Source organism: Myripristis murdjan, chromosome 1 (assembly GCF_902150065.1).
Source record: "Myripristis murdjan chromosome 1, fMyrMur1.1, whole genome shotgun sequence".
Lineage (NCBI taxonomy): Eukaryota > Metazoa > Chordata > Actinopteri > Holocentriformes > Holocentridae > Myripristis > Myripristis murdjan.
Window position 1 is genome coordinate 23,742,761 of NC_043980.1, and position 12,575 is coordinate 23,755,335.

The following is a 12,575-nucleotide window of genomic DNA, read 5'->3' on the forward strand; positions in this document are numbered from 1 at the left end:
ATATGTATGTGATATGATTGAGATTTATTTAGAACAAACAGGCAAATGACAAGACCCAAACAGCTGCGGGCAGGGGTCCTACGAGCGCCGCTGTCCGTTGGAATGACGCCGGCGGACGGTTAATCAGCTGATTGAAGCAGTCTGACCAAAATAACGCCGTTTTTAACTGTCAAAAGGCGTTTAACGGTCCTCGACAAGTAACCATACTCTGCTCGGATAGTATTGTCATGCTTTATTTGGGTAAGCATCTCACATAGCGGTGATATATCGTGTTTATACTCGGCGGCGATTCTGCTAAGTCAGTGGCACCTAGCGTTATTCTCGGCTAACTCCGGCCTGTTTGCTGCTTTGTTCATCTCCGGCTCACGGTGGACTGTGAGTAATAACAGGAGCTGTGTGGTCGGGAAATGTCTCTCTAATCGGTGGGCAATTCAGAGAAGATGAGCTGTATTTGATTTTGGAGCTATTTGTCTTTTAGATATCCGTTAAAGTTACATCTAGCAGAGCTTGTAGCATGCTAGCTCGTCGCTACCAAAACAGTGGAGACAGTTAGTTAGCAGGCGAGCTATGGTACATGTATTTATTTATTTATTTATTTATTTATTTATTTTTCTTTATTTTCATTTAGTTTATTAACGTTCACATTATGATGCATTGATTTATGTGTCCTCTACGAGAATTTGTATGTCAAAAGTTAGCAGGGCAGCTGGCTGTCTCAGGTGATGCTTGACGAGATAGAAGGAAAATAGAGGTGTGTTATTAAACAGGTATGGATATAATATTGTTCTGTTGTTTAGAGAGGTCGCACACTGTGATGTAAACAACCAGACAAAACAAAAATCATCACACATGTGTCGTTATAGATGAAGTCTAGGAGTGGGGAATAAATCGGTTCACTTATCTAAATATCGCGTTTTTTGTTTGTTTGTTTGTTTGTTTGTTTGTTTTTTTAAGTTGGTTCACAAGAGGGTAAAATGTTGCTCCAAAGTTAGGCTAGATTTGTGAATTGTTTGGGGGGGGGGGGGGGGGGAGTGAAAAGCAAAATGTCATTTAAAAAAATACACATACATATGTAGCATTAAACATAGGGGTGGAAAAACACTGATTCACTGAAGTACCTTATTAATTGATTGATTGATTATTACATTGATTTAAGGTAAAGATATTGTTATGTCATGTTAAGTTGTTGGCAAGGGGACTAAGTATTGCTCCAGAGTTTGGCTAAATTTTTTTGGCGAGGGAGAATCTGGCATGGCTGTTTTCAGAAGAGTCCCCTGACCTCTGACCTCTGCAGACATGCACACCTTATGCTAATCGCATTCATATGGGGTTAGGGTTAGGAGCACAAACCATGCAGCTGTTTGCATGCAGTACAAATATGTTACTTTAGCATATTCTATAATGGTGTATTAGTGCACACTGGGGCCTAAACAGTTTTGGAGTTGCGTAAATTGGGTTTGACTGGAAAGCTGAGACTCCTGTGGATTTAGTGAGCCACATTTTATTCATGTGTGATGATGTTAGCCCCCACAGGAGCCATTTCACTGTAGTGAGACCATTTGTAGAAACTTGATGTCACTGTATAAACCTATTGTGACCTTTAGGATTGTCACAGCCTTGTGAAACTTCACAAATACAAACTAGAGGATAATTCAAAAAACAAAAATTGCAATTAATTGTAATATTGAATCACAGTACTTGTGGAATCGCAATACTTAAGAATCGTAATCCATATCAAATCAGCACACAAATACTGTGATAGTATTATATCTGGAGATGAGCATTTCGTCCCAGCCCTAGAAGTCAGTTAACTGAATTCTAAGTGTCATAAATTTTTCTCCTTTCCATTCTGCAGACTTTAATCATGGACAAGATTTTGGAGGCCCTCATCAGCTCCAATCATTCTGTTCCAGTGAAAAAGGCCATCGTGAAGAAGGTTGTGGAGGCAGCAGAGAAAGAGGTGACAGAGGAGCAATGCCAGGCACTGTACACTCTCACAGCCCGCTTCATCTTACTGGGTGAAGATGCCTTTCAGAAACAGGTGGGATTCCAAGTTCTGGAAGCCTATGCTCGCTACCACCGGCCTGAATTTGAACGTTTTTTCAGTAAAGACTTTGTACTCGGTCTGCTGCAGCAGGGCTATGGCCAGCTGGACCGCAAAGACCCAGCCATTGTGGACTACATTCACTGCTCACTGCGGCTGCTCATCAGCTGCCCGTCAGTGCTGGAGATCTTCAGCATCATCCAGGTGGAGGTTTTGAGGATGGTGTGTGAGCGCCCCGAGCCTGCTCTCTGTGCTCGTTTAAGCACTATGCTGTCAGACTTTGTGCAGTGCATCCCAAGGGACAAGTCAGCCATTTTGTTCTGCCAGCAGCTGGTGAGGACCATCAGTTACTTCCACTGCCTCGCCAACCAAGAGCGGGAACTGAGGGAGTATGTGGGCCAGGTGACTAAGGTCAGCACACTGCTGCAGAACATCTGGAAGGCTGACCCAGCCACTCTGCTGCCCTCACTGCAGGAAGTCTTCGCCATCATCTCCTCCACAGGTAAGACCCCTTCCTGTGGACAGATGGTCGCAGTTTACAACAGCACCCTACCTTGTTTCAGTGCTCAAGAACACTGGCTTCATTTTTCTGCACAGAAAATGTTTGACATCTAAAAGAGTTCTGTATGGTGTTGATTATTATGTTTTAATAAGGGCAAAAACATTTGAATTTAAATATTTGAACTTGGATTTCATTAATAGACTTCAATCTTAAACCTACTGTGAAATATGTAGTAGTCTGTCATGTATGTATTTATGGCTACAGTGTGCATGGCAGCAATGAAAAGGATTGTTTGCATAAGGCAGCATAAACCGTGTGACCAGTTCCACTCTGTGTCCTGCTATACAGTATATGTGGCAATCACGCCAGGCTTGCTGCCACATGATGGAGCAACCAAGAACAATTACCTCTTTCATTCTAAGTAACTGCCAGTAACTTATTTTGATCCCATGACTTTGAACCCATGAGTTTGCTAATTTATATAGGTTGGATGTTTTACAAGATCAGATATAGTCTAAGGTGTAGCTAAAATTTATATTAAAAAAAAAATGTAAGTGTAGATTACAATGCATAAATATATGAAACAGGCTGTCAAACAAGGAGAGCTATAAGTAAATACATATAATATTAAAAGTAACACACAACTAGTTAATGTGCAAAGTTAAATAATAACAAATGGCAGAATGTGGCATAAATAAATGAATATACTAATTTTAGAGAAAAAGCATAAGGACAGCAGCACACTACACCAGACTGGTGTACTGTAGGGTTAAACCAAGTTATCTGCCTTTGTTGAATATCAAGTATCTGCAAATCCATGCCTCTCCTTTCCAGTATGAGAAATATTATTCTCTAGGTCCCTTATATGAAATTTATTTTCCCCCTGGCCTGCCCATTTGGTAAATTTCTGCCTTTTAGTGGCAGTTCAGTAAACTGTCGCTCTCAGCCTCTGCCTGTCAGTCATGAGGAGCTCAGTTTGTTAACACTTCTCTTTGGGCAGAACAGGTAAATTATATCAGTTATAAATTAGAGAAATTGATAAAGTGAAAAGAATTTAATGTAAGTTTCACACCCAGCAGAAGTTTAACTCACAGTAGTCTGTCCCAGGAGAGTACTGGAATGGAAACACAGTAATTTAATGTAGGGTGTAATTCACTGGACAAAGTTTGCTTGCAGTTAAATGATGGCTGTCTGAGCTAATGTTGCTGTGAGTTTAATAGCTCTGTATCCACTCCATTACCTATAATTCACACATGGTAAAAAAAGAAGAAAAAAAGCCTTAAACATTAGCATTGCCACCCCCAAAATCAATTATTTTTCATAGTATCATGTTTAACTGCAAGTTCAGGCTGGCTGCCTTTTTGATGCCCATGTGTTTTTCATGACATAAATCGACAGTACAGTGCTTACAGTGGCAGTATTAGCCAGTGATTAGCCTTGCATTTATGTGATATGACATTGCATTGGTGTTATATACAACCTTAAGGCAGCATAATGGTGATTGAGGGAAAAAATATTCAGTAACAAAAAAAGGTTTATTGTAAAGATAAAGGAAGATTAATCAACTAAGGAGTGATCCAAGGCCAAAAACAAACAAACAAACAAAAAGCAAATCTATTACAAACTAAAACCAAAAACACTCTAAACTATCAAACAAAAAATTGTAGAGATACAATTCTAAACCCCTTGACTGAGCAGCACACTGGGAAAAACAAACAGCTGTTTCCAGATACAACTTGAACTTCAGCTCAAAGTAACCTGGAACATTTTCGAATAGCCAAGGGTTACCAAATCTTAAAAATCCATTAACCGACAAAGCCAAAGACTTTTAAGTGGGACTCATCAACCACAAGTGTGAATAGGCGTGAATAGTGAAAAACAAGTTGTAGTTTTTTGTTTGTTTGTTTGTTTGTTTTGTAAAATTCTGTCCCAATGATTGTATATTTTGTTGCTGGAGCACAGACATTGTTCATGCCTGCAGTTTGAATCAAACACCACACATACACCACCAAGATGCTTGGCGTCTTGGCTTAATCCAACCATACCCAGTGTGAAACAACATGATGGGTATTTTTGATGTGACATCCATTGGAAGCCAAGGAGGCACTTTCACACAATACAGAGTCAATGGAGAGAGGTGAATTACCTCTCAGGATGGGCAGGACTCCAAAGCGTTCTGTCTGTTAAAGTCTGTTTTCCACTCTTGAACTGAAGTTTACTTGAACAAATTGGGAGATTGTTGGTCTATTTTAAATGAGTAAATTAATAGGCGAGTAAACTTTACATTTATATGCGTGGTGTATAACGACATGAGGATAGACTTTGACCAGTTTATTTTAAATGCAGAGAAGGAGCATAATCTGGGGAAGAGATTGTGAGAATGTGAGGTGCACACATGGGTACATCAAAGAGATACATTAAAATGTTGTTTGTATAAAGGTAGATGTGATGAGAAGTCACTTTCAATTATGACAGGAGATAGGGTGTGATTTTTCTCTAATGGGCCTGGGCTAGGAGTTCCAGTGAAACAGGAAATGGACCAGGAAAAAACAGGCGACCCTGCCTGGTCTGTCTACTCAAGACCAAAACAGAAGTGCCAGAGAGGCTGGAGACACATGTAAACTATGGCATGTCAATAAAATGTGGACCAAAATGAAAAAGGTGCAGACATGCCCATAACAGACTCTACTCCATGTGATCAAAGGCCTCCTCTGCATCTAAAGAAAAGAGTGCTCAAGGATGCAGCTTAAAGGCAGAGTTAATTGTGTGCTGCAAATGCTTGCTGTTGTCATATGTAAACCTACCTTTTACAACACCAGTCTGATCTGGATGTATTCAGTTACTGTTACATGAGCCTAACCTCTTTGAGAGCACCTTGGCAAACCGTTTAACATCTCTATTTAAAGTTGATAGAGGCCAGTTATTGGAACACTCAAATGGAGCCTTGCCTTTTTTAAAAAAAAAAATTTTCAAAGAAGAGAGATAATGGAGCCAAGAATCCTAATGAAGTCACCAATTCTTGACTTTTTGACTTCTTCTTGACATTTAAATTTTCGCCTGATTAAATTGACCCTAACCCTGACACCTACATATAAGTTGGTATCACACTTGAGACTATCTATCTATCGATCTATCTATCTATCTAAACAACAAATGACTCACCTGAAATGTACATCTGGCTCAATATAACAGAAAATAATGTAATAATGTCTCTTACATATTCTGTGTTCTTTGCAGACCCCTCCTTTGACCCATCCATTGCCCTAGCCAGTCTGGTCCAGCACATCCCCCTCCAGATGATCACAGTGCTTATCAAGAGCCTTACCACAGACCAGAATGTCAAAGATGCCAGCATGACAAAGGCACTCTGCAGGTAAGCCCTCACCTCTAGATATGTGAGACAATATTTTAATATATGTGAGGCAGTATTTTAATTGTAAATTATACAAATTATGATGCACATACCCAAATCTTCACATAATCTGTACATATAGTCTACATCTGTAAAATGTACAGTTTTTCACCATAAATGTTTTCACCTCATGTATACATGCTGTCATGGTTTATTCTTGTGTCATATGTGTCAAAGTGTCAAAACTCACTTTTCACTTAATTCACATTGTAGATATTTCGTATTGTTTTTTCTCTTCTCACAAATTCTGCTGCTGCTACTATGTATGTGTTGCACACACCCATAATGTAGCTCATGTTTTTTGCATATACTCATGTATTTTTACCTTATATCATCTGTTGTGGAATTGTCAGTTTAATATGATAACGTAACTCTCATTTGCCCTAGTAGCCTAGTATCATTATGGTTGGATTCTATTCTTTTCTTTGCTGGATTTTTTTTTTGTTGCACTGCCTTAGTTCCATATGGGGATCATGAAAATCACAACCAGTATAGTTAGATCTTCTGTTTTTCAGTGAGTCTTTTTTTTCCACATTATTGTAAGTTGTATAGACTCTTAAACACTACCTCTCTCCATCTAGGATGATAGACTGGCTTTCCTGGCCTCTGGCCCAACATGTTGACACCTGGGTCATTGCTCTGCTGAAAGGACTGGCTGCAGTTCAGAAGTTCACCATCCTTATAGATGTGACTCTGCTCAAGATTGAGCTGGTGTGTAGTCAAAGTTGCTCATTTTTATTTATCATGTATCACGAGATAGGAGCTATATAAATATAGAATAGCAATAACCAAAGCAGATCACACAGACTTGTATGGCTACAAGTTAATTCATGACATATATTTTTTACTCATACCCACAGGTCTTCAGTCGTCTGTGGTACCCTATTGTGCGGCAGGGGGCACTGGCTGTGCTCTCGCATATGCTGCTAAGTTTCCAGCACTCTCCTGAGGCCTTCCATTTGGTAAGGGATCCCCTCTCTCCTCACAGCCCATTTCCCTCTCATATGGACCCTTTATTGGTTTTCTCATTTTCTTCTCTTCTGGCTTAAATTACTTCAAGGCCCTATAGACTTCTTTTCCCAGAACCCAAGGCTTGGCACAGTTCTCACACTAATGATGTGTGAAGCACTTAAATGCTGAGCAATGGTCCCTCAGTCGACCAATTTCATTAGTATCCAAAAACATCTTTCTTCAGAACATACTTACTTAATGAGATTGAACCCTTCATAGCATTCCTCATATACAGCCGCTGTCTGCCTGACGTCTTAGCAGATGTGTTTATATAAGCAATACCAACTAATATATAATATTAGTAGGGCCAGCAGTGCTGATGTCCTCAACATTTTCTTCCTCTCTGACTATCCCAGATCATCCCACATGTGGTGCATCTAGTCCAGTCCTTGAGGACGGATGGCCTCCCCACCAGTAAGGCTTTTTTGCTGCAGTTCACTGAGTTCATACACTGTATGATGTACCAGTTCTCTGGCTTCCCCGACCTCTATGACCACATATTAGAGGCCATCAAGGTAAAAGAATACATAACACCTCAAAGTAATAGTCTCATTAATGTAATTTAATGTTGATTAATGTAATCTATCTTGTATGCAAGGTCATTTTTTTACATTACGTAAATAATACCAGCTTCAACTACACTTGGTGTTAATTATGGGTATTGCATATCTCACCTGTGACCTTTTTTTTGCCAAAGTGTGTTCTGAATCTATTTTGGTCATATTTCGACAGGATCTCCCAAAACCTGGTGAAGAGAAGATCAAGATGGTTTTGAATCAAAGTGCCTGGACATCCCAGTCCAATTCAATTGCCTCTGGTCTGCTGAGGCAAACTGGGAAGTCTGAGACAGGCAAAACTGGCCTGGTCAACCTGGGGAACACCTGCTACATGAACAGCATCATCCAGACCCTCTTCATGGCCACTGAGTAAGAGGATACATGTATCACAGATATGTGTGATCTTTTTAGTCCTTCTTGCATTTGAGTTGGACAGAGAATAGTTAACTGCCTTTTTTATCCCAGTTTCAGGAGGCATGTCTTATCGTTGCATCTAAATGGTTCCAACACACTGATGAAAAAGCTTCAGCTGCTCTTTGCATTCCTTGCACACACTCAGGTTAGTGTTAATTAGTGCACTAGACACTGTTGACTGTTAATATTGGTGAACAACAACATGGGATGACATGGAGGCTGTGTGTATGTGTGTGTCCTACAGAGGGCAGCATATGCCCCCAGGAATTTCTTTGAAGCATCCCGACCTCCGTGGTTCAATGCAGGCTCTCAACAGGACTGCTCTGAGTATCTCCGCTTTCTCCTAGACAGGTTGTACTACAAGCATATTTATTGAATCTTCGTTACAAAGATTGTATGAACTAATCATCTTGTAATTTTAATAGACAGAAAAATATTTTCCCCCAATGTTCCACCTCTCCAAATGAATGAAATCTGGCAAAATAGCTGCTGTATACCTAATGTTTTATTAAAGACTATTCCCTGTTTTTAAATGCTGCTATGATGCCAGATAGTCACCATGCAAAAACAATGTTAATGATTAACTGAATAAACATGTTTTTTTCTCGTAAGACTGGAGTTTACTGATGTAGGCTAAGTAGAAGTGTAAATAGAAATGTTGTAGTAGAATAGTATTTTAGTGGCATTAATGATCATCAAAGCAAAGTTGTATTTCTTCATATGTTGAGACTGTACCTGTCTCTTGGTGTCAAGGTTACATGAAGAGGAGAAAACTCTTCAAGTTCTGGAATCAGCCAACCCAAAAGTTGCTTCCCTTGGAGTCACAGCCAGCAAAGACTCAGGGGGTCAGACTTCCACTACAGAGGGACATGAAGAGTCACCTTTGACTCCAGTGGAAACAAAACCAGGGCATGATAGGAGGACTCTGATAGAAAGGATGTTTGGTGGGAGATTAAGTGCAAGTATTCGCTGTATGCAGTGCAACAGCATCTCTAGGAAAGAGGAGCCCTTTACTGACCTCTCTTTGGCCTTTTGCCCCTCTACCACGTCCCAGGGGGCTCCTCAAACTGAGGGGCCCTCAGAGGAACCCAAGGGTCTCTGTCAAGGATCTGTTAATGGTGGCAGTGAAATTCCTGAACAAGGCTTGGTCAAACCCTCAGCCAGCAGTGTCCATTTTGTGCCAGCAACAAATGAATCACCTCTCTCTGTGCCAGACCTGGTAAACTATTTTCTGGCTCCAGAAATCCTCGATGAAGAGAATGCCTATTTCTGTGAGAAGTGTTCCTCACTCCAGCGGGCAGAGAGGACCATGAAAGTGGTGGCAGCACCAGAGTACTTGATCCTCACCCTGTTGCGATTTGCTTATGATGCCAAATGTCATGTCCGCAGGAAGATTCTGGACAATGTCACTATCCCACCACTCATGAGACTTCCTGTGCATGCCCCTTCATCGCCCAGAAATTCCTCCTCTTCCACCTCTTCTCCGCTGCAAGTGGATTCTCCTGAGAGCAGTGAGAACTTGGCTAAGAAGCTCAAGCCATCACAAAAAGATGAGGAGGAAGAGGAGAAAGAGAGAATAGGCAGGGCAGAGCAGATAAATAAAGGAGGAGAATTGCCAGTTCAGTCAGTACCCTATGTCCTTAGCTCAGTGGTGATGCATTCTGGGATATCATCAGAAAGTGGCCACTACTACTCCTGTGGTCGTAACGTTAATGGGGCAGATGGAACACAACATCCAGCCAATTACTTTGCCCTGGAGGAGGATTTAGGGAATGGCCAGGCAGAACGAAGCCTCTCCACTTGCTCCGCTCTCTCAACTCAACCCGAACAACGAGAGACACTACTTAATGGTGGCCAGGAGGCAAAGGATTGGCTGCTGTTTAATGATAGCAGAGTGACATTCACATCCTTCCAATCAGTGCAGAACATTACTAACCGTTTCCCCAAGGACACAGCTTATGTTCTCATCTACAGGAAACAGGAGCTAACAGGACAGAACATTGATGGGGGACAGACCGCTAACAGAATGAGATTGAATGCTGAGCCTCCCCTGCAGAAAGAACTCCTGGATGCTATTACCAAGGACAACAAGCTGTACTTACAGGTGAGGCAAGGGTGCCACAAGATTGAAAAACAAAGATACCCTTCCAATATAAAAGCCTACTCCTCTCAAGCCAGCTAATTTCTTGACAGACTTTTGCACTTTTGAGTACTAGCACCTGCACCCTTTATGGTGAAATGAATGTGGAACGTGAAACAGCTAAGGTGTCTGTGCATGTCCAAGTTTGTCTGGGGTGGAAAGTGGCTCCAGAAAAAGAACTTATTTTTACAGCAAACAGAGCCCATAAACTAGAGGGAAGTTTTTTTGACTAAACTGAAATCCACATCTGAACTGCCATTAAGATGCGGTGGTGTAATTTCACGAGCCATTGATCTGTGCTGTGTTGTCATTCCACCACACTTGTGCAAGCGCATGGACTGAATATCACCCCTAGAGGGCACTGTAATAGTATTAAGTGACAGTACTGATGCACTCTTTCAATCACATGGTGTCATACCAGTGATTGAAACAGAGTTACAGTTACAGAGTGAAATCTTAAGTGCAGTTTAGGTGTGTGTTTTAGTCATGTTTACAGGTAAAAATAATCTCACTAGGAAACATTTGAATATTTGTCTCTTGCTTCTCTGATGTCAATAGGAACAGGAGCTTAATGCTCGGACCCAGGCTCTCCAGGCCCCCTCATCCTCCTGTTCATTCAGACCACATGGTTCAGATGACAATGATCCACCGGGGAGCTGTGGCCCCTCTGGTGGTGGAGGAGGCGGAGGAGGCTTCAACACCGTGAGCAGACTTGTCTTCTGAAAGAAAAAGGCTAGAAGAGCCCGAGAGGAACTGTCAGAAACAGTCCTGGGTCACTGTGGACAGGAGTCTGGACTCTCATACCATTGATGTGAACATAACCTCATTAATAAAGCACTGAAGATATCTGAGAAAACACACACACATACACAAATACACTCACCAGTGTTAATTTTGTCCCTTAACCAGATTTCTTTTTAGTCCTTAAATTTTGGGCTAAAATTTTGTTTTAATATTTTTAAACATAGTTTATTTTTCTATAGATTTAGTTATTGAAATCACAACATTTTAGTCTAACTTACAGTACACTTAAATGCAAAATGGAATGGAAAAATATGGCCAAATATAATTTGATGTTTTTAAAAAAGCAGTGTGAATGACCATTGGTCTCTTACAAATTTTAGTCCCTTTGCATTTTCTTTCTAGTAATTGTAGGTCACATTAAATGATTTCCATCAAAGTATAGTCATACAAAAAGATTGTTGAAAAATATCCTTTATCATAATTTATTATAAAATTAACACTGATACACACACACACACACACACACACGTGCATGAGCAGTGCACACTACAGACTTGAGAATGCACACAGATATAAGACAGAGACTCTTGTCGTGGTTCTGTAACAACAGCTCTCAACTCTCCTCAAGTTGAAACTTGATTTACTTTCCGATTTGCATGCAGCCTTTCTTCGGGAGATATCGGGAGAGGGTTTGATTTTTTTTTTTCAAAGATATTTGGATATTTGTAATATTTGTGTTTTGCCATTTCATATCACATGCAATAAATTTACCTTTGACTTAAAGATTAATTCTAATAATAATCAATTTAATAGTCAATTGAACTCTATGAATACTGTATATTATATTTAGAATTAACATGACAAAGGCATTTTCAATATTAAGATATTTAAACCGATTTTCACTCTGTGTTTGTTGGTGTGATTTACAGAGAACATAAATGCATACGAATATTTTAAGTAAAATTCTTTTGACTGCAGTTACAATTTGACAACATTTTAATGGATTATTCTAATTTGTTCATTCAGGGAGACATTTTGTTCATGCTGATTTAATGTGCCTTTTGATATTTAATGCAAATTTTGAAAGAGGAATTTGTGAGGATATACACCTCAGTTTTGCTGTACAGTATTGATATCCAGTGTAAATGCTTTACCCTTCCCTACAGTAAATATAAATTGGAATTGTTGTGTTGTTTTGCTTAACCAGACAAGTAATTAATGTTGCTCGACAATGGTATGTTAGCAAAGGGGATAAGGTGGGCCAGGGTTGGGGGTTTAAGATAATACATGAACACACTGAGCAATAGCAAGCTAAAGCAACAGGTGGCTCATGGAGACCCTGAGCTAAATTTTGTGCAGAAAGGTCATGCCAAAGTTGTGTGTATTATTGATCATTGATTGTCAGCTTCACGTTGCTTGATGAATTCTCATAATGCCACATTTGCATTACTGAGAACACCCTTACCAGCTTGAGTAGCCATGTCTGGTATTTCTCAGATGATTCTTGAAACATGTTGGCCTTTTTATTTTTAAGTAGATCACTTGTATCATTTCCTTTATTTCTAGTACTTGCAGTCCTTGCTATCCCTAGTGTCAGTTTTTCTTCCTGAACTGAAATGCCCCACAAGACTGAAAGCAGATCTGAATAAAAAGGGAACTGGGAAACTACATGCAGAAACAGACTATTCCTACTGGCAATAGGACAACAATAGTAGTAATGTAGCAACAGCGAACTATTTGTGAATGTGCAA

At 40.2% G+C, this 12,575-nt stretch overlaps 1 protein-coding gene across 2 annotated transcripts; it reads left to right on the forward strand.

Moving 5' to 3' along the window:
- The first annotated feature begins 52 nt into the window (after nt 1-52).
- usp38 (ubiquitin specific peptidase 38) lies at nt 53-12,004 on the forward strand. 2 transcript variants are annotated; one of them, XM_030049422.1, is made up of 11 exons: nt 53-240; nt 1,856-2,546; nt 5,784-5,919; nt 6,540-6,669; nt 6,819-6,920; nt 7,326-7,484; nt 7,702-7,895; nt 7,992-8,085; nt 8,185-8,291; nt 8,694-10,044; nt 10,639-12,004. In XM_030049422.1, exons 2-11 carry the CDS (start codon nt 1,865-1,867, stop codon nt 10,801-10,803), a joined length of 3,120 nt encoding a protein of 1,039 aa, XP_029905282.1. In that variant the 5' UTR covers nt 53-240; nt 1,856-1,864; the 3' UTR covers nt 10,804-12,004. The 2 variants fall into 2 exon arrangements, with proteins under 2 accessions (XP_029905282.1, XP_029905291.1); XM_030049431.1 differs by lacking the exon at nt 53-240 and adding an exon at nt 303-422.
- Nucleotides 12,005-12,575: the final 571 nt, after the last annotated feature.

Coding starts and splice junctions, on each gene's coding strand:
- usp38 (XM_030049422.1), top strand. CDS start 1,865: ATGGACAAGATTTTGGAGGCCCTCATCAGCTCCAATCATTCTGTTCCA. Junction 7,485..7,701: donor ACATATTAGAGGCCATCAAG/GTAAAAGAATAC, acceptor ATATTTCGACAG/GATCTCCCAAAACCTGGTGA. Junction 8,086..8,184: donor CATTCCTTGCACACACTCAG/GTTAGTGTTAAT, acceptor TGTGTCCTACAG/AGGGCAGCATATGCCCCCAG.